Source organism: Anopheles merus, chromosome 2L, assembly GCF_017562075.2.
Source record: "Anopheles merus strain MAF chromosome 2L, AmerM5.1, whole genome shotgun sequence".
In the NCBI taxonomy this organism is placed as follows: domain Eukaryota; kingdom Metazoa; phylum Arthropoda; class Insecta; order Diptera; family Culicidae; genus Anopheles; species Anopheles merus.
In genome coordinates, this window is record NC_054083.1 from 47233782 (window position 1) to 47255192 (window position 21411).

General features: G+C 45.4%; 1 protein-coding gene across 5 annotated transcripts; it reads left to right on the forward strand.

The window, feature by feature from the left end:
• Nucleotides 1-344: 344 nt before the first annotated feature.
• On the forward strand, nucleotides 345-19294 carry LOC121593379. Of its 5 annotated transcripts, none has more exons than XM_041915666.1 (6): nucleotides 345-432; nucleotides 2067-2168; nucleotides 10734-11463; nucleotides 11832-11941; nucleotides 13200-13933; nucleotides 17440-19281. In XM_041915666.1, the coding sequence occupies exons 2-6, from the start codon at nucleotides 2144-2146 to the stop codon at nucleotides 18466-18468; spliced, it is 2628 nt and encodes an 875-aa protein (XP_041771600.1). In that variant the 5' UTR covers nucleotides 345-432; nucleotides 2067-2143; the 3' UTR covers nucleotides 18469-19281. The 5 variants fall into 5 exon arrangements, with proteins under 5 accessions (XP_041771600.1, XP_041771601.1, XP_041771598.1 ...); XM_041915667.1 differs by having other exon boundaries at nucleotides 414-562; nucleotides 11835-11941; nucleotides 17440-19282; XM_041915664.1 differs by having other exon boundaries at nucleotides 414-562.
• Nucleotides 19295-21411: the final 2117 nt, after the last annotated feature.

Here is a 21411-nt window from a genome sequence, read left to right on the forward strand (position 1 = left end):
ATTGCACAGAGCTTTTACAATCTAACAAGAAAAGCTCTTTTAGGCATTTTCAATTGCTACGTCTTGTCAAAGGTGTAAATTAAAAAAATATATATATGCAAATGAAAAGTCATATATTTTTTGCTACCACTGCAGCACATATATCATACTTTAATATCCAGTATCTATTTCAACTGTACTTCAAATTCAAACCCTGCAAGCATCCGTTAAAACTGGAATTTTCCCATCCCATCAAACGGACACGATGGATCGCTTAACGATTTGCCGTGGAACGACCGTCCTCCCGAGACGCCCGACACACTCTACTGCTCGGATGATCGCTTCGTCACCATCGCACGATGCCTCGTCGGGTGGATCGAGCGTGCGATCAACTGCCAGAAAAGTGGAACCATCTTATCGTTACACCATCAGTCGATCGCGGCATTTCGAACGGTAAGCAACCGGAGCAAGCGACGAACCTCTTTCGACGTTCTCGCTAGAAAGAGAGTGCTTTTTTGTATATGGAAAGGGAGTAGTGTTTCTATGTTAAAGCGTGAAGTCTGTGTAAAAGTGAGTTCTCGAAGTGAGTGAATTTAAAAGTAATAACTTAAACGTACACCTATGGATAAAGACACAGTGTGTAATGCATAAACTCAACAACCGGGAAGGACACAGTGGGATGATGTACCTCTGAATGTGCTTCAGCTATGCACCATTGGGTGTTGGCCCACCACGCTTCCTTGCGGACGGTTATCTTAGCGTTGGATTTGAAATATTTCAACCGTGCCATGCTCACCGAAGCCAGGTGCAGTACGCGAGCTGCAAGCTCGGTTTACGTGCAAAGCGGGACCAACAGATAAACGAAGCGTAGAGGCTTACTGACCGTGATTCATGAGTGTGTGTGTGTGTGTGTGTGTGTGATGATGGTGGGTAGACCGCTAAGACGTCTAAGGAACAATCTCAGTCTCTGAGCGCACGTGAGAACATTTTTCCGTTCACCATTTCCACTGTGTAAGCCTTTTCCTTTAGCATCAAGCGGGATGGTTAAGACGGCAGACGGGCGAGCGAACGTAAGAGTCACGCGCGAATGTTTCGACCGCAAATCTTACCATTCATTTTCACCCAATCTCTCTCTGTGTGAGTGTGTGTATGCGTGTGTGTGCTGTGGTATTTTGATTTCAGTTCTTTCCAATTTTTTGTTCCTGTTCTATTCCTTCCTTTGTGGATTCGGTGTCGGTGTGAAGTTGTAAAACGTCTACGAGTGGTCTTAACCTTTCCCGGGGCCCGGGGCAAAAGATGCAGTGAGCATACTGCGAAAAGGGCAAACGAAATATGGTGCAGCGTGCAGCAAGATCAAACCAACGAGCAAACGCGAACGTTGCAGCACAAATTTCCTGTTCCCGAGGAAAAACCCCTGCGTTCCGAAAGAAGGTGCATCGTGTTGTGAACATTTGTGCTGCCGCTTTTTCTTGCTCCAACCGGAAAAAGGCCCTCCCTCATGCGTCGCTTTTTCCCGTTTTTTTTTCTACCACAACCACACCAACGAATCCGGGAGTGAGAAATTAGATTTATGGATTTTTAAGTGCTTTATTGTATAAAAGATTTCTCCGTTTATTTGGGAGTGAGAGAGGGCTCTGTGCGCAAAGGGAGTACGAGGAAGCGCACCTACAGACACTACAGTACCTACCGGTACACGTCGCGAAGATTTGGTACGATTTTTCCGGTTCGTTTGAACGTATTCTGGGCCCTTACTCCCAAAAGTGCATCATCACATTTTTCTTCCAACGCTTGTCCGCGCGTGAGTGTATGTATCAGTGCTGTGTGTGCGTGTGTGTGTGTGTGTGTGTGTCAGTGCAGTGGAAGTGGCTTTTCCGGAACAATTTTTCACGAGTCACCCGTTCGCCATCCTTGCACCCCGCTGCACCCTAGCAAGAGAGACACTGAGCTGATTCGCACGTACCAAAATTCACGGCTCCGTCCCGGCGTTCGTGTTGCCGTGTGGATTCGATTTTGTGGCTTTTGCTTATGCTTGGAGTTTTCATGCTTGCTTTTTTCTCCCCCTCTCTTTTTTCTCTCTACTGGCACAGGGTATTGAAGAAGCCCGATTTTTCGGCTGACTGACGACGTCAAACCGTTTCGAAACAGGGTTGGAAACTATCCAAGGATGCTACGCCGCTGTACGACGAACAGTAAGTAACGCAATACTAGCGCTAGCGCTAGCTACACCACACACCACCAACACAGTGATACCCAAAACAGAGTAGGCGAAAGGGGAAGAAAATGGAAAACGCGAAATTTCAAAACCACCGTTTTGGGGTAAAACCGTTGCTGGAGTCTAAAATTAGCATAACACGGTGCAACTACCAACAACAACAACACAAAAAAGAGGAAAAGGCTTGGGATGTTTCCAGTCCTTCAGGATTTCTCTCGCACGAACGAGCAACAGAAACGTTTTCCTTATGATCCGTTAAGCTTGCGCTTGAGTTCACGATCCACAAGCGCTCCATTCCTTGCACTAGCATTGGGAGGGGAAGGGAGGGAATGGAAATTCTTTTCCCCGAATTGGCAAATAGAGTGGAAGAGTCATCTGTCCGTCATCACCTTGGGCTGGGGAGAGGGGGGGGGGGTTTGGTTCCGCGAGCCCCGCCTCTCGCTGACGATGGGGCGTCATTTTTCATGCTTTCAATCTGTCCCGAACGGTTAGCAGGTTAGGTGGATGAAGGTGCATCAGACTCGCTCGCTTCCTTCCGATAGCATCTTCATGGCTGTGTGTGTGTGTGTGTTTGGTTGTTGTGGTTTTTCTTCTTCGGTGATCGGGATGTTTTTGCTTTTTAAAATATACACGGTGTGGTTTTGCAGCATCGTTCAGTAGATTATGATGTTAGGGGAAGAGGAAGTTTCTTTCCACAGCTTTCTTCTATCCATCTATCTACGTGGGGCGATATTTGAGTAAACAATTTGCATTTGATTTTGTTCTACACAGGTAGGGTTGAGAAAGGTTGCTACATTCAATTGTAACTGTTGCTCGTAACGGGACTGTGCGCGTAACGAGAAAAATGGATTGAAATGTATGCAATTGAATTGGATCGGTTGTTTGCTGTTGCTTTGTCACGTCTGAGATAAAGCTTTGAGAGGGAAAGAAGCACTTTTGAGGAGTATGGATTACGGTTGTAATCATTTTTGTTTTTGTTCCTTGAGGGTGCTTAATGGACTTAGTATGAATAAAGTCAATAAAATGAGGATTAAAGATTTTAGTGACATTTTTACGCTAAAGCTAAACCAATGCCCTCACGTATTTTGAGCTTATTTCCCTTGGTAAAACGGCAAAAACGATATTTTTCTCTCATCTTTACCGTAGATAATGTATTAATAGGATTAAAACATCCTTCTTTACTTCTTTTGCTTTTGATCGTATGCCGCCTGCCGCATTGGGAGTGAAAAGGGCAAAGAAAGGACCCATCCTACCCTACAATTAACTGCCAAAAAAAAAAGGAAGCAACCAAGAATACCATTGCTTTATCACTAACGTCCATCAAATAATGAACGACGTTTGTATGCCATTTTCCACCTCCAGAAGTGGAAGCTGTCGACGCGCACAGGTGCTGTCCCTGGCCATTGAAAACATTGATCCCTTCATCCTTTCTGCTGGTAACCATCGCCAACACCTGCCGCTTCTCATATAGTGTGGCAACCGAAATCGAATTGGACTCGTGATCGTTAAAGTGGAACGTAAAATGTTCGTCACTCTGGGCCAACCAATAGGATTTTGAGTTTTGAGGGCAGCAGAACGTGTTCGCTTTACGTGTTGGCCCTCTCGGCCCAATCTGTTTTGCCCTTTAGCGAGGGAGAATTGGTAAGAATTTAAAGCGTTTCGTTGCTGCTTCTTTTATAGTGACCGATAACGGCGAACGGCGAAGGAACTGGGTTCGTTTCATTTCCTACCGTGCACGACGGGGAACCGCGATCGCACAACGGTGCGCTAAATTGGATCGTTTGAATGCTTTAATGATGGAATGGGCTTAATTGGAAAGTTTCGTTTCTTTTAATGAATTTGCTTGTTAATTTGCTTATGAATACTAATTTTTGGTGGAGCTTCACCGTAACAAGTCATTCCCAACAACACTTTCTTGATGTTCTAGCTAACATTTAGAACATATTGTTGGAAATTGCTTCCTCAAATGCACGAAAAAGCGATCATAACGAAGCATATAAAGCTCGTTGTAAAATTAACACTTTTCTACATTAACATCTTTTTCTCAATTCTAAGCGAAATTATTTAGCCTTCAAGCATGAATCGTTAAAACACACACACGACACCGGGTGGTCGGGTGGAGCTTTACTAACAAAGCGACAGCTCAGCTCAGTCGTTGGCGCTAACTTCACTCCCCATTTTGGATGTCCCGCTCTCCCGCCTCTCCACCACAAACAAACCCGTGTAATTTATGCTAAGCTAGAGGCTTTTAGTGCTTTACGCCCCGAAGCCAAAACGAGCCAGGCACACACGCCCGGCTTATCATGTTTGGGCTCGAGCCACGAGTATTGATTGGCGTGCTTATGTGCGGCACGCATCGATTGTGTATGTCTGCGCATGAACGATGCTGCTTTGGCTCACAGTGGCATCAATCAAACTTCGAACACGTCTGTTTGTGTGTGGATCCGGTTGACATGTTTTGGTCTCCGGGACTAGAACCGTCTAGCCAAGAAGACGAATTTATGGTTCACGCTTCTGAACGGCCACCAACCTCCCACCCACTAAGCGAAGGCGGATGTGCGAAAAAACAAGACCAATGGGAAAGGAGCTAGAATTTCATTCCCCTAGACACCGGCGACAAAAATGTGCCGGCATCGAGAAAAAAAACCCCTCGCTTGTTGAAGCTTTGGCGCCGGCGACTGGGGAAGATCCGGTTCGAGATGAAAATGAAAACCGCTAAGAATGGGTTCTCCCTTGGCGAAGGGGACAACCGAGGACCAAAACGATCGATTAGAGACGATCAAAGTGTTGTTGGTGGCCATCGTGAAGGCATATGTCACACACACACACACTGCTCATCAAACGTGGCGAGAGAAGGAATGCTCCATTCCCTTTCCCGTAAGAGCGGTGTTTGCTCGCTCTTTCTTCCTGAGGCCGGGGCGCGCACCGGCGGCTGTAATTATGATAAATATAAAAATTCAAATGAGGCATACTTTAATGTTTACGACCCTTTTGGGACGTCGTAAAGCGGGCTGACAAATGTGTGTCAACATGTTTGTTTATTGAGTTGTAGCGGCCGTGTGTAGCTCGAGCGACGAACCTTGCCGATCGCGTGCAGTACGGGTACGGGTGTGCTACCCGAGAGCAACAGGAGTTGTGCGTGATTTACTTTTAGTTTAAACTCGTTCACCTGTAGATGTTTGCTTTGAAGGGGCTTTGCAAACACACACACACCCAGAAACACATACACATACAAAAAGCTAGGCTCCCTAGGTACCACTACTAACTAATGTGGAGCATAAAATTTTATGACTATTTTCAGACCCACTCAAAATCACTTTTCGTGTTTGCTGTAGCTGGTTTGTTGATGTGCCGTGAAAGGGAAATGGATCGGATCTGTCATATTATGGCAGATGGTTTGTTTATGTTATCGATCGGAGGGAGTGGTAGAACATGGTTGAAACATGCTTTTTGTTTTGTTTAAGATGGGTCATCAATATGTGAGAGTTCTTTTGCAGGAGGATGTAGGAGTGATAACTAACATTATTAATTAGCGAAAAATAGTGATAAAATGTGTTCGTGCTAGTGGTAGTTTGTTTATCCCTCCAGAGGGCGTTTTCAGCTTCTATACATACAATGGCACTTAAGTAACAGGAAAGCTTTCTCCCAAATAGCCAGAATTGCTTAAGCAGCTCATTTTGGCACGCTAAAGATCGCTGCTCTAATTCGCCTTTTGCAGTAGATAAACAGCATCAAAGTTCTATGTGGGTCTTTCAAACAGCGCCTAAGCAGCTTCCTTATGCCACGATGCCAGGGATTATTTTTCTTTGTGTTTTATTTTCAAGCAAGCGTCATCGATAAAATAAACAACAAGATTTGTTTCGTTTAAACACATATGTATATTTTTAAATCTTTTGTATTGATGTATTACACAAAATTTTACACAATTTACTGATAATTCACAATCACTTCACTCAATATTCATTCTTCAATTAACGAATCTAACTTGTGCAGCAGCAATGAGATTATTGTCGGCGTCCGTCTTTGACACTTTGACAAGAGCCATCTCGTACCGATGTCATGCATTAAAAAGTTATACAGTTCCACCAAGTTCGGTACGCTTTCTTAACAAGCCTTCAAGTTCCACCATGAACCCTACACATAGTGCTAATCAGCCGCAAAGTTCCAAAAAGTACCATGTGCCTGTTAAAAAGCTCCATAGTTCCGCAAAGTACCGTCTATCTCTTAATCAGCCACAAAGTACGACATCGGAACGATTTTTCGTTAAACAGCCCTAAATCAGCTATAAAGTACGAGCTGGCTATTTGGGCTGAGTCCTTGTTTTTAGTTTTGAAAAATGTCAATATTAAATACAAAAAATAACTTTTTCAAATGAAAAGATACAATTCGAACGGAAGAAGAAAATTAGAATTTGCAGTATTTTTTTTGTCTTTTAAGTGTTTATTTCAGCACCCAACGCCATCTGGCAGAACCAACCGGAACTGTTGCAGCTAACAGTTTCACATTATGGTTCACATCAATAGTTGTTAGCAGTGCGATCTAAGGAGACATTTGTTATTCAAATTTTACGTTTATTTTTTTAAACGCTCAAAGAAATTATTTTAATGACTACCAGTGGGACATTTATTTGTCTGATCCCACTAACAATTGAGTGATGTTTTTTTCTTCTTTTACAAAATTATTCAAAATGAGTTACACTAAAGCCTTGTATAACTCGTGTTTTAATTTTAATTTACAATTTATGACAAACTCCACAAAATTCCGGAGTTAAGACATTTTAATAGACTTGGAATGCCGATAAACGCTGTCCTTAATCTAGTTTATCATTCAAAAAATGAATAAAAAACAAAGAAAAGTTGCAAATTGCTCATAAATTGCGCCCAGTAGAGCACTATTAACACTCTCTCCCTCTCTCTCCCTCTCTCTCCCTCTCTCTCTCTCCTTCTTTCTCTCTTTCTCCACTCCAGCACCACCTTCCGACTCTTGGCAATAAAACACTTCCAACACAGTCACATCCTCAAATAATAACTGGTGTGCCACCGATGCCTCGTCCCTAGAAGTGCCCTTAAAGATTTTATTGTCTCCGCTTATCTATCTCTCCCATGGGGTGGTGGTCCCTCCGCCGAATTAAATTCTCACTCAGCTCAGCTCGCTCACTCACAATGAAGCACAATTCTTAAACTTTTCATTTAATAGCGCCTCCCTGCTGCCTGGGAAGGATACAATAATTCCCAGCAGGGTGCCTAATCGAGGCGTCCTTTTCTCATCCCACCACGTGGGTCATTTTAGGTTCGGGCGGGTGTTAAGAAAAAAAAGAAAGAGAGGGAACCGGACCATCCTCCAATTTCGAATGCTGTCAAATAAATGGGAAAAATCAATAGCAACATTTCGGACACATTTTTCGGTACTGGGGGAGGGGGGCACTCACACACACACACACACACACACACACACACACACACACACACACACTTCCATTTGTTGGAGTGTGCTGATCTGTTCTGATCTGCAAGCGCCCTTTATGGGCAGCGTCTTTCTTCTACCTCTTTCTCAAATAATTTAATGTTCGAATTCGAAACCTCCATCACTCATTTGCATAATTGATTTTATCTTGTTTGCTCTCTCTCTCTCTCTCTCTCTCCCTCCCGCTTGCTCTCACCCACATGCAGTCGTCACCCGTCGTCACCCAGTGTTTGTGATTGTTTGGGCGGCTCGAATTCACGGAAGCGGGTGGCCAATGTGACAGGGGATGATTTTATCATACGTCTTTCCGTTTCAGTGCTGCTTTATATCTTCCCACTGTCAACACTCATTGGCGTCGCATCGGCAAGCAAGGGTGGATTGGTTGGAGCAGGAGTTTTGCGGGGACCGGCCCATCGCTTGATCGCAAAATCACAAATTGGGAAATTAAACGAGAATTTGTGGAATGTGTATTTGCCGTCTGCGTGCTGGAGATGGGTTTTGATGGTTGCCTTACCTCCCCATCCTCACTCTTAAGCCCCACTCATTTCCCCTTTTCGTAAGCTTTCCTTCCTTCTGCCGAACGCTTTGAAACGCGCGTGATCTATTTCAGAAGGAATCGATGACACTTGGAGCAAGCTGTTTGGGCCAGAACGTGTTCCCCGTTTCCTTCACGGATCCGGATCGTTAATGCTCGTGTTGTAACTTTTTACGAGCCGATCTTTTCACAGTGAAAATGGATGTAAATTCGGTCCCAAGGACGACGGGCTCGGTTGCCTTCTGGACAGGGTTTGGATTATAATTAGCTTGAAAGGGAATGCAGCGCTGATGGGATGGGAAACATCCGGGTGCGACCGTTTGTGGCTTCTTGATGTGGTGGGGGAGGTGTTTGAACCCTCATTTACGGCGACAGCGCGACATAAACAGCAGCACCGATCTCTATCGCGTGAAGGTGTGCGCGAAACCCGGCGAAAGGTGGGCCAGGATGGTAGTGGTACGCTTATGTTCGATTGTGCAGATCGAACCGGGTGAAGATGGAGCGATAGGTGGGAGGAGTGGGTCGTAAAATTGTCGTCCTGTGAGTGTAGGGAATAACAGATCACATCTTCTTGGAATGAAGATGGACTTTAAGACACTGGTTTGAAAGGTTTGTTTTGTTGTGGGATTGCTTTTTTGTATTGTACTAATACATCATCGATAAGAAACTTATTTATTGGAGGATAAAATTGTTGAAACAAGGATAGATAATTTCTCAATGCATGATTTATGTTACAGAAATTGTACAAAAATGCGAAATTAATCATTTTTTATGGTGCTAACTGTCGATTTTATCGCAGTTTTATAGAGACTTTATGAATGATTAGGTTGTGTCGATATCAAAATACCTTTTTGTATACATGTATATGTATCTTGAAGCCTTTCTGCTGTATTTACTTTAATAAGTTATTACCTTCTATTGGAAATGTTTGTCCTTTTTTGTCAACCCAGTGGAGCAATGGTCACTTGTAGTCCTGATTGTGGCTTATTAGTTATACCATGGAAAGTACAGAAATTGAGCCAGTTGGGGATTGATTGGCTTTGTTTAAGCTGACAAGCCTTTCTATCAATCCACTCGGTTGTTTTAAAAGGTAAATTTTTAGCCATACAAACTATACAAAGAGCTATAAAATAATATTTTTGGTTAATCCGGTTCGAAGGACTAAATCTGCAATGTAAAGGCCGGGGGACACTGTCCGCACTCGCTAGTGTAACTTCAATTTCCACTAGCGCACCTGGCGGCGGCTGACCGAAGCATTTTTCCAAACAATTTGGAGCCGCTTCAGAAAATATGTTATTTTTTTCTTTTATTTTTTACTAAGATCGGACCAGAAAAGTTATGTTAAAGGTAGACATGTTTTGCACACATTGCATCCATTTTCGCAGTGAAAAAAACGGTGAAAATAATACTTTATTTTGAGATTCTGCACGACCATTCCATCGATGACCAAAAAAAGCTTCCACCAGTCGCCGCCAGATGGGCTACTGAAAATAAAAATTACACTAGCGAGTACGGACAGTGTCCCCCGGCCTTAATGCTGAGATCAATGATTTCATTGAGTTGTGTTAGTTATTGATCTCATTTTTACAGTCTTTCAGTCTATTTTATGATTAAATATCAATCGGAATGATCAATTGGTCCAAAGAGGATAATATGCCATGAGCCTAACAAGATTAAGCCGGTTAAGTACGATTTTTGACAATTATTAAGGAAAGCAAATAGTAATTATAAGCTAATTGAGGCTATTTATAAACAGTCAACAAGCTCCGATGGGGATTTAATTCCACCACTAAGATTGTGTGATTCAGAAAAGACTCATCGGAGCAATATTTATGGACCATTTTCCTGCTCACACGAATGTCACTTGAGGGAACTGTGTTCATCGCCCAACGGCCAATTTTTAACCCTGCCCGTGACGATGGGATAATTTATTGCTCCTTTCACTTTCCAGCCTACAGTAGCAAACTCACCAACCATACACACAACAGAAAGGGGACAGGAAAATGGCTTCGCTTATTTGGGGACGTCCCGAGTAAACGAGAAAAGTCCAACCATTGGGACGTTATTTCCGGCACCCGGGCCCGGACATTCCAGCACCGTCATCAAAACCGGCACCACCGTACACGAGAATCCTTTTCGGCGAACCGAACGTGGAGATGATGATGACACAGTGCGTGGTTTATTAGATTGTCACAGTTAGTTGGAAGTTTTATTTTTTGCTTTTCCCCACGTTTCTTTTCTCCTCTTTTTGGCGAACAAAACTGTGCTTCTCAGCAGAAATGGATTTTTTAACTTGTACCGATTTTTTACTTCGTTTGAACGGAAAACGGGGAGGAGGAAAAAAACGGCAGTCCGATCCTTTGATTGAAATATGAACCACAAAGCACCCCGGTTCGGTTTTTTTCCGGCCTTTTCTTTCCGCGCGAGCAAAAGCGTCTTGTGATTCATTTCCATTTGCGCAACAACTTTCGTTCGCTTTTGCACTTTCTCGTTCGTTTTTACGATAATAAAAAAAAAAATCCTTCTTTTCCTCTCCATTTTCAGGCCGTCTGTTGTTCTTTCTTGTCGCTTCTCTGCTTTTGCTGACCGTACCGGATGGTGCTCGGGGCAATGGTACGGGCGAACCAACTGGAGCCGTCCGCACGGTAATGGATCTGATGGAGGTGATGCTGAATCGGGACATTCTGGATATGCTGCAAAACGGTGGCTTCGACTTCCGGCAGCCGGCTCGCATCTTCCTTCCGCCCAAGTTTTACTCCATCGTGCCGTACGACCAGGGCCACCAAAGCCCGGACCAGATACTGGGCGGGTACGGTGGCAGTAGCCACCTTGCCGCCCCACCCGCGGTGACAATTGCCAGTGGTGGTGCTGCCGCTGGTGGAAAAGCCACCCAACCCGAGCAGCCACCATCTGGTGCGTCCGTGGTCGATAAACTCGCCCGTGCCGAGCAGGGCGGTGGCAGCAGGATCAACTTGATTTCGTATTCCGATGGCAAAGTGACGACGGGCCGTGGCCGTGGTGGGCATCCTGCGGTGACCAATAAGGGAAGCGAAACATTAGAGAAAAATGTCGGTACAAATGTGAATGGGGCAACGAATTTCCCGCACAGTGGCAACAGGAAGCAAACGACGCCAGCAAACGACCGGCAGCAGAGGCAACAGCAGCAGCAGCAGCAGCAGCCGTCCCTAACGACCTCGATAACGGATCAAACGGTGTCACAAAACGTCGGCCGCACACTTCCGACATCCGGTCGGGTGGGGGACGGTGGTGGAAGGTGAGTTGAAGTCGCTCTTCATGCCAGGTTTTGTGTGTGGTTTCTTGCACACAATTTCTCGCCCCAAAACGACACGACAGGTGAGCTCCATCGAACCAGGCTGTCGGATTCATTTAAAGAGGTGAAAATAATACAGAGAGAGAGAATAGAGAAAGAACCCTAGAATTCCTAGAAGCGCCCAGATGGGATGGATCGGTTTACGGGCGCGTTATTTGTGGCCTTTTGGCGGGCTGGCCTCCTCACCACACCGAAACGGAGAACAGTTTTTTCAGCTTTCAAGAATGTGTACGGCAAATAAATGTTCTTGCGCTTGTTTTCCTTTTTTCTTTCATATTTTTCTGCACCACCCGCTGGGAAATGGCGATCAGCAGCGCGACGGATCAGCTACGTTCGGCCCTGCCCGGTGAACCGGATGTCGATTATCCGATATTGGGTAGCGTGCCGGCAACACAGTTCACCTGCGACAACCGTCATCATGGTAAGTGTGGTTGGGAAGGTTGGCGAAGACGAATTTTGATTGCAAAGTGTATTAAAAACAAGAGGGCCCTGGTGCCATGACCAGGATACACACACACACACACACACACACACACACACACATTCGAATTGGATTTATGTGTATCAAAACAGTGCAATTCGAGCGTTTTAGATTAGATAGGATCTTCCTCTAAAGCCCTTCATATTTGACAGTAAACTAAGAAGACATCATTGTAGTAAATTACCTCCACAAGAACTAGATAAGCATCGCCTTACAATAGGGATGATAAATCAACCGCCCAAAAAACACACCTCCATTAATATGCACGTGCACAAAGCGTGGACACCACCGTTGGTCGTATCTCATTCCATCCCTTGCAAGAATGGCTCTTCATTACGACAGCCGGGTCGGTCTGTCGGTCGGCGCTTTAGCCATTTTGTAAGCAACGGCACATTAATTAAAACCCTTCACGAAAGGTTAACTTTGAGAGTAGCTTTGAGCGCTGGGAGGTGCAAAAAGATGAATGCGTTCAGTTTGCTTCAGCTAGACTTACGGGGACATCCATCATTATTACTGCCTTGGGGCGGGTGCCCGATGAACCCCCGGTATGAAGCGTTGTTGTGCCCGACTGAACGCGGCTTCATAAATGAGATGTCACCAAACGAACGAACTGAGTCTCGCGTTGAAAAATGAATCCAAACCTAATGAGAGACCAAGGGGGGGGGGGGGAGCGAGAAATAGATCGAAATCGAAAACGCTCTGAAGCACTCTGAAGTACGCAACACGAACCAGCGTTTGATTTATTGACGATCGTTTGTGACCTGGCACGGTGGGATGGCGGATATAAAGCGCTGTTCGAGCAAGGAAGAAGCGAGAGAGAGAGAGAGAGAGAGAGCAGAACAACACGTGCGATTAGTATCGGTATCGATGGATGCGTGGGCTTACGAAATTGCTACCGCTTCGACCGGGAGCTTTGCCGGGACGATTTGCCTTCATTTGTGCCGGTTTCTAACAAAAAAAAAAAAAAAAAGCGGGGAGGATATGTCTAATCCTCCTTCATCATGCGGCAATCTCGTGACGGAACGTGACGCCAGAAGCCGGCATTGATATTAGCATATGAAAAGGAGGCGCCCCCGGGTGCGATTCGTGGCCTTCACAAATCCAATCTCCAATATCGCTTGCACCGAAATCTTAATATCGAAATCTTATCGTTTTCACACCCCGTTTTGTTTTTTTGTTTTATTTGTTCGTATTCCAGGTTATTATGCCGACGTCGAGACACGGTGCCAAGTGTTCCGGGTGTGCGCGAACACCGATTCGACCGGGCGTGGCTTTGCGTTCCTCTGCCCCAATGGGACACTCTTCAATCAGCGCCATCTGGTGTGCGATTGGTACATGAACGTGCGGTGCGAGGAGAGCGAGAGCCTGTACGGTGTGAATGAAGCGATCGGTCGGACGGACAGCGGTATGGGCCGGATGTTGATGAGTGGAGATCGGCAGGATATGATGGATGTTGTGATGTCGATGGTTACCTACCCGATGCGTTCGCTGATGGAGCTGATGAACGGGGTCGGTGTGATCGAGGAGCGTGTGGGCGAGCCGGAGGTACAGGAGAGGGAGGAGATTGAACTACCACCGACTGTGGAGGGTGAGCAGTATGTGACGGCACCAGAAATGGGACTAGAACCACCGTTTCAACAAGGAAGAATACAATACAGTCCTCAACCGGTGGTGAATCAGTACGGCGGACCAGCGGTGAACAGCTTTGGAGCTGGTGTTAGTCTACCTGTTAGTGCTCCAAACGGCGCCGTTGGGTCGAATGTGTACCGACCCATGTTGGACAATGTTTATGTGTCAAGTCTTGGGACGCTTTCAACCGATCCTGATTCTGGGTTCGATCCGCAGCGCTCCACACTACTTACCAGAACGGAAGGATCAGTGAGAACCGTGTCCGGAGTGCCACAAGCAGATTCGTACGGGATTGTAAATCAGGTGAGTGAATGCGAATTAATTTTAGTGCGCTCATCAGTGGGCAAGTTGTGACACGATTTAAAAGCGTCATTTCTTACGACCATAGTCATAGCTCAGTTATTAAGCTCTTTACGAATAGCAACTGAATCAGACCCTATGCCAGTCGAGGAATCTATCCTTAACTCACATCCGTCCTGGAAATGGCAATGAAATCATACTGGTTCTGGAATATATTATGAACGTACATGAAAACCTGAATTGAATTTAAACCCATACCCATCTCTGGGCGTTATCTTATATCCATAATGGTCCTTAAACTGATACTGAAAACCCATCTCAGAGTTGGACCCATACAGATTCAGGAACACATTTTGATCCTATAGTATTCTTCGAACTACTCCCCAACCCATAACGATCCTGGCATTGACCATGTACCTATTGCGATCCTGGAATTTATTCTTAACCCATATCGATCTTGAAACTGAATCCGAATCCATCAGTTCCTTGAACTGATTCCCAAACTCATGCGGGCTTTGGAACTGTTGGCGAGTCTATATTCGATTCAGTAACTGATTCCATTGGTTTTATGAACTATTCTCGGCAGTGTATGATAACAAATTTACCACTATTTAGAATAAGTCATTGCAAGTTAATACAGAAATTTTGTGTGATTCCGGTAGAGGGCGCTGGCGTGACGATTCATTCTTCGCTCTTCTTTATATGAAATTAGACCTCCTTTATATGAAATTAGATCAAAATGCTAAACAAAATGTAAAATAGGTAAATTTGTAACTTCTTGCCCTAGACCTAGACTAAATGACTTAATTTAAAACCGATATGATAGAGCAACATTACTGGCCTCTGAGCTCTCCACCAGTATAGAAAGCTCATTTAAAATTCTTCCGAAAACAATACCATAAGCTGAAACAATGCCGATCTGCTGAAAGTCCCTTGGATAATAGTAGACATGGGCAAAATGAATCAGAACTGAATGATTCATTCCAATCTTTACACTGAGTGAACGAGTACCGCACCTCCAGATAAATGGAAATGATTCTTCCGCACGCTAGCGGTGCGGTATTGATTCTCCGTGCGGACGCTCTCCCTGTCGACTATGAAAGAGTGCGATACATCTCCGCACGCTAGCGGTGCGGTATTGATTCTTTGTGCGGACGTTCTCCGCGCCGACTATGAATGTGTGCGATACATCTCCGCACGCTAGCGGTGCGGTAATGATTCTTTGTGCGGACGTTCTCCGCGCCGACTATGAATGTGTGCGATACATCTCCGCACGCTAGCGGTGCGGTATTGGTTCTCCGTGCGGAAACTCTCCATACCGATCATGAAAGTGTGCAACAAACCACCGCACGCGGTGCGGAGTTCATTCTCCTACTCAGAAAATCAGCATGCTTTTTCGATCTGATAGTGTGTTAACTAGAACGAGAAAGCTTCTGTTATCCATGTCTTCTTTCCCGTTCCGCAAAATAGGAATACACTCTCGCTCTAGTAGTTTTTTTTCACCAGACCGAAACAGCAGGTAATTTTCCATATGTTTGAAGCACCCGATGTCGGCTCTGAATTTATGAAGAAGATTCTCCTCATGGACTATAGTTAACCACAGTTTATTAAACTGTACGATTAATTGAATGAGTGTTATGAATCCGTTGTTTTGAACGGCGATAAAGTTACATTTTTATAAAAAATACTTTAAACGAGTAGAACACAAAATGAATTATGATATAAGGAAATAAAACAAATCGTGATAAATTTAAAGTTTACATGAGCATTAAAACAACTTTGATTTCCTTTTTCTATGTTTGTAAATGTAGCTTTATAAAAATAAAAAAATAAAATCGTTTGGATATTTTTGCAGCATATAATCGATATTTAAAAACGTACCGCACCTCAGGCGTGCGAAAGAATCACCGCACGCGTTCAGTTCATTCCACTGAGCGAACTGGACCGCACCTGATCTTTAAAAAGAATCATTTTTCCCATGACTAGATAATAGGACGTTATAAAAAAGGCGATAATTGATCAAGTGCTACACAGATCCTGCTGGAAGTGGAACGTCATCTTCCCACCCCAATAATGACACATTGTTTATTGGACCGTCCGAAGTTTTGCTGAACGGTTTCGAGTGATAATCGATAGAATTATCCTATTACCTTTATCACAACGCTTGCAGGCCCCCAAGCCCTGCTACGGTTTATAGATGTCCGTCCGAGTTTGAGTGCTTCATCAATATAATGACTCGTCTTAAGGTTTAACGCCCGAGAACCGGTTTTCTCAACTTCTGCCGTTAGCTACCGAGGTGCTGGCTATGGTCCTTTTCCTTTTTGGTAGTACCATCATCCCAACTGCGGTTTATACGCTCCTCCCTCGCTGTCGTCCACGTCGGACGCCGGCTTGTCACACGACGTTTCGGTTCGGTTCATTATGAGCTGAAAGTTTAATTTATCACCCGAAAGGAAAGTTTACTCCCTCCTGGTGGCTCGTGACAACGGGAGACAACGGGTGGACAGTTTTAGTTTTCGGCACTTATTTGACTGGCAACGATCCGTATCATCGAAAGTTTACAGCCATCCTGGGCGGTGAGAAATGTGTGTGTGTGTGTCCTTGTGCAAAATGCGATGGAGTAGGGGAACACAGATAATCGACGAACTGGACTGGAGCGAAAAGATGATAATGAGGGATAAAAGGAGCTACACCACAAACAGCGTAAGCGTTTTGCACGCCGTCGTCCTCACAGCGACACCGTGTGGGAAGTTTTCGGAAAAGTGGGTTGGTAAATTTACATCCAACAATGTGTAAAATAAAAACAAAAAAAGCTCAACGAACAACCATCTCAAGCATCATTGAAGAGAGCTTAATCTGGACACTCTCACCGGGTGGTGCCGTTTTTTGACACTTCAACCACCGCCCGGTCGGCTCGAGATGGTTGCGGCATGTTTGCACAGTTTTGCAAACTAATGCTTAAAAGTGGGGTGATTGGAAAGGGAAGCTTTACATCTGAGCTTTACGCCCTCATTCACGTGCAAACGTATCCCCCCCCCCCTCCCCTTTCCAAGTGCTCGGTTCTAGTGGGAAAACTGTATGATTGAAACATCCAGCTGAGCATTCCACTTACAGGGATTTCCGTTGTAAAAAAGGGGCGAGTGTGGGAAGAATTGCTGTGACTAAGCACTTTTGCAGCATGATTGGCAATATGTCCGGTATTTGGGAGAATGTTAGAGACAGACAAAGAGAGAGAGAGAGAGAGAGAGAGAGAGAGATAGAGAGAGAGAGAGAGAGAAATGACAAAGGCGTAGATAGCGTGGATTACATGCTTTGGAAATGTTCTGTGGAAATTAACAGCAGGCCATGGATTAAATTGAACATTTTCCGACCCGTATTGGAATCCTTTCTGGAAGGTTTGTGTGCTAGGAATTAGGTTCAAAAGGACTTCACTTCTCTTGAAAGAATGTAATTGATTGATCTTAATTAATGCCGCTTCTTAATAATGACCCTTTTTTATTCTCCCCCAGAACCAGGCCGGATTTTCCAATCCCATCGCAACGAACGTTCAATTGGTGCGAGCAGATCTGATCAAATCCTGGAACGACCAGCAGCAGCGACCAGTCCTGCCGCAACAGACGCCTCCGCTCAAACTTGCACCTGTTCCACGAATTTCCCAGCAGTCCTACGAAATTGCAAAGCCTCCCCGCCAGCACCAGTATCAACAACCGCATCCACCGACACCGAGTGCCATCTATCGGCAAGGATCGATACTACCACCGACGGGCGTTTTGCCACCATCCACCCTAACACGCACCGTATTGATCGGGGCCAACAACAAGCACGGCGATCTGCCCCCGGCCCATCGGTTTGCTCCCGTACGGCAAGTGCTTCCGATCCAGCGGGTAACCGTTGTACCGGAAAATACGTACCAGCAGCATCAGCAGCAGCAGCAGCAGCAGAACCAGCAGCACCATCAGCAACAATACCACCAGCAGCAACAAAGTCACACACGACCGACAAACTTTTACCACCCGGTTGGTATTGGCTCTGGTAGCCTTTTGCCTCACAGCTCTACCTCACAGCCTACTTCTGCTGCTCAACGAACAGTTGCTCAAGTACAAGCAAACTTACCCTATACGATCCCCGTGGCAACACAACAGGGTGGTCCTGTGGTACAGTACCCGTACAACCATCCTCCATCCCACACCGCGGTGCAACAAGTACCGTCCGCGGCAAGCAATCGGGACGGAAGTTACGCAGCTTACCAACAGCAGCAGCAGCAGCAGCAGCAGCAACTACTACAGCGCCGCAGCGATAATGTACCGGCGCCGGTACCAACCGCGACCAATGTAGTTCCCCGAACGAGGCTTCAAACCAGCACGGTGCTGCAGGTAGTGCCCGCGCTAAGCTTTTACCTTAACGATGCCGAGGAAAAGCGAGCGTTCGATGCTGCCGTCCGGCAGGGACTGTTTGACGAGCGGAGGCGTACCGGTCGGGCCTACACGTCGTACCAGGTACCGCTGGGCAGTGTGGGACATCTTGGGGCGCTGTCGTAGGCCGCGCGGTCGGTACTAAGAACTAATGTAATTTATTGGAAGTTCGTCTCGCAAGCTCGCAAGTGCGGTGCGGCTCAAAAGGCGATGTCTTTTTAACGGTGAACGAAGCTGTACAGCAATGGTACAGCGCACGTTTGTGGGCTGAATAGTACGGATGAGATTATGATAGGATGCATATAAAGAGAGGAAAATAAAGCAAAGTAAAGAAAGTAATGAATCGATGTTGCTATCAAAGGTCACAGGGGTGTGCAAGCGCTTTGAAAGCTTTTGCATTTTGTTGTTGTTATTTAATGCATTCCATGGAATTACTTTTCCACTGCGATGAGATCCAATCAGCAGCACGAAGCGTACGATCGCATGAGCAAAGGAGACAATAAATTTGATTCATCGCACTAGTGCTGTGTGACGCACAGGTCGCACTCGGAGGGCTGGTCGGAAAGGATGGTTTTAATGAGATTGTACCTTTTTCAAATTGCTGTTCTATTTCTTGAGAACTGTTTTACTGGAAAGTGTACCGCTGGCATTCGTTTCGTTTGATTGGTTTGGTTGGAGGAACGGTCGTGCGGGATGCAGAAGCAAACGGCAAAAACCAGTGTGCCCTTTCAAGAGTGATTTTATTATCGATTTTTTGTTTTGCTTCCATTCACGGGTTCACGGGACTGTGTAAATGTAAATTTAAGTGATCCTTAATGCAACGGTTCGCATGGGCCGATTAGTTGGAACTAGACAGATATTTCAATGGAATTTTTAAGGTTTTTTTAGGAATTAAACCATTTTTTTAAATGCTTCAATTTAACAATTAGCCCAATTGGAACCAATCGGAATGGACCGAATTACAGTTGGAACTCGTTATTTGAACACTTTTTTGTTGGATTTATTGGGTTGTATGGCAAATCGAAAAAGTTAGAGCATTATTATGGCTTTCTAAGAAAAAATCGGGATCGGTTTGGATGGACATTGGATGGAACAAAAACGTGTCAATTAAAATGTACAAATTCTATATCAGATAACTGACAATTAATGTCCTGTTAGTGCTTTCAAGCGGTAATTATAAGTAAGATACAGCGTAGGCTATTTTACATAAACTTTAAAGTCTTAAAAAATAACGTTTTTAGCTAAAGCTCTTTTAACCAAAATCCAATAGAAAAGTAAAGTATGAAAGCTTCTTCTTCTCCTCTTCTTCTTTAGCTCAACAACCGATGCCGGTCAAGGCCTGCCAACCCACTTGTGGGGGGTTGGCTTTCAGTGACTTATTGATTTCCCCCCATAGCAGGATAGTCAGTCCTACATATGACGGCACGGTCTATTTGGGGCTTGAACCCATGACGGGCATGTTGTTAAGTCGTACGAGTTGACGACTGTACCATGAGACCGGCTCAAAAGTATGAAAAAGTATGAAAGCAGTTGATTTAAAAAATATATTTCCATAAACCTCGCAGTTTTCAAACTGTTATTCAACTATCCAACAAATCCAACACAGGTACAACCATTCTATGTATAAACTTTGCTGACTTTAAAATCTCTAGCTCATAACCATTTGATAACACATTTTGAATGAACTGTATTCGTCGGAATGCTCGTTTCTTGGCTATTGAATTTGAGATACAATCGATCTGCTCGACTTTATTCATGTTTTTCCTTTCGCGATCCTACAAACGAAACCCTCGAAGCGCTCTTAAAGCAATCAATTTGAATGCCAATGTACCGAAAATGCTTCACATTTGCAGCAGACATACTCTCTCTCTCTCTCTCTCTCACACACACACACACACACACACACACACACACACACACACCTGGTGAATAAAGCGCCGTAAATTCGTTGCAGTGACGCGTGTTAAGCACCGGCAGCATAATCGGTCCAGCACCCAAATCATCCAGCCGGTTAAAGTGTGGTGGGAAACTCCAAAACGAGGGGTCGGGGAGGAGCTGGCACATAGGAGGACCGAATCACAAGATCATTTATAGTACGAGAGTACGAGAATACTCGTGCTGTCCGTGTGTGTGTGTGTGCGCTGATGTGTACATAGACACACTGCCCACTCTCTGTGTGTATGCTTTCATTAAAATGTGTAGCCAGTTCCGTCCTTTGACGCGCATCGCACCCCGCATGGTTTTGATGGTTTGACGAGATGAGGGGCGAGACGCACCGGCACCGGCACTAGAATGCAACGCGTAAAGCTTCCCAAGCCCCCACACACCTCCTGTGCGCAATACCTGTCACCCTACCACACCTCGATCGGATATGTCGGCCAAACGGGTTTCGGTCATTGATGGTAAAATTCGATGGCACCCCGGTAAATAGTAAACCCCGAAACCCGAAGGGCCAAGCGGTCGCTGCACACATGCAACATCGTACTATCGCTCGAGTCGGTCGGGTCGTGCCGAGTCGGCCCGAAAGTTGGTGCGAGGGGCATGCGCTTTGCCGCCCAGCTGCCGCGCACAATTTATGAGCGGTGAGCGCGCGTGATGCGTTCAATCGATAATCGGACCGGTTCGTCGCCTACTGCTGCTGCTGCTGAGCGTTTCAGGAGCCGGTGCACTTCAGTGCAGTTCTGCCAAAGAGGTGTCCAGCTAGCGCGCCATCACCAATCGGTAAGCTTAATGAGACACTCACCCCCAAAAGCGCGTGAGTGAGCGAGCTTTTTCCAAACGAACGGAAGCAACTCACTGAGCGCGCGCGCGCGCGCTCTCTCACGTGTCGCAAGCTTTTACACGCCTGCTGTGATGTGAGTGGTGCTAGTACTTACATTCGAAAGCACTGCAACTAACGGTCCACTCAGCACGCGTGCCGGCAGACCGGAATCATCAATCATAGGCCACACCGAAAGGGGCTTTCTGTTGGGTGTTTCAAAAAGAAAAGGTGAGGATAGGGAATACCAAAAAAATAGGACACACTCTGCCACTCATCAAAGCCATTCCCCGAAGAGACGCAGTCGGGAA

Coding starts and splice junctions, on each gene's coding strand:
- LOC121593379 (XM_041915666.1), top strand. CDS start 2,144: ATGCTACGCCGCTGTACGACGAACA. Junction 2,169..10,733: donor ACGCCGCTGTACGACGAACA/GTAAGTAACGCA, acceptor CTCCATTTTCAG/GCCGTCTGTTGTTCTTTCTT. Junction 11,464..11,831: donor GTGGGGGACGGTGGTGGAAG/GTGAGTTGAAGT, acceptor AATGGCGATCAG/CAGCGCGACGGATCAGCTAC.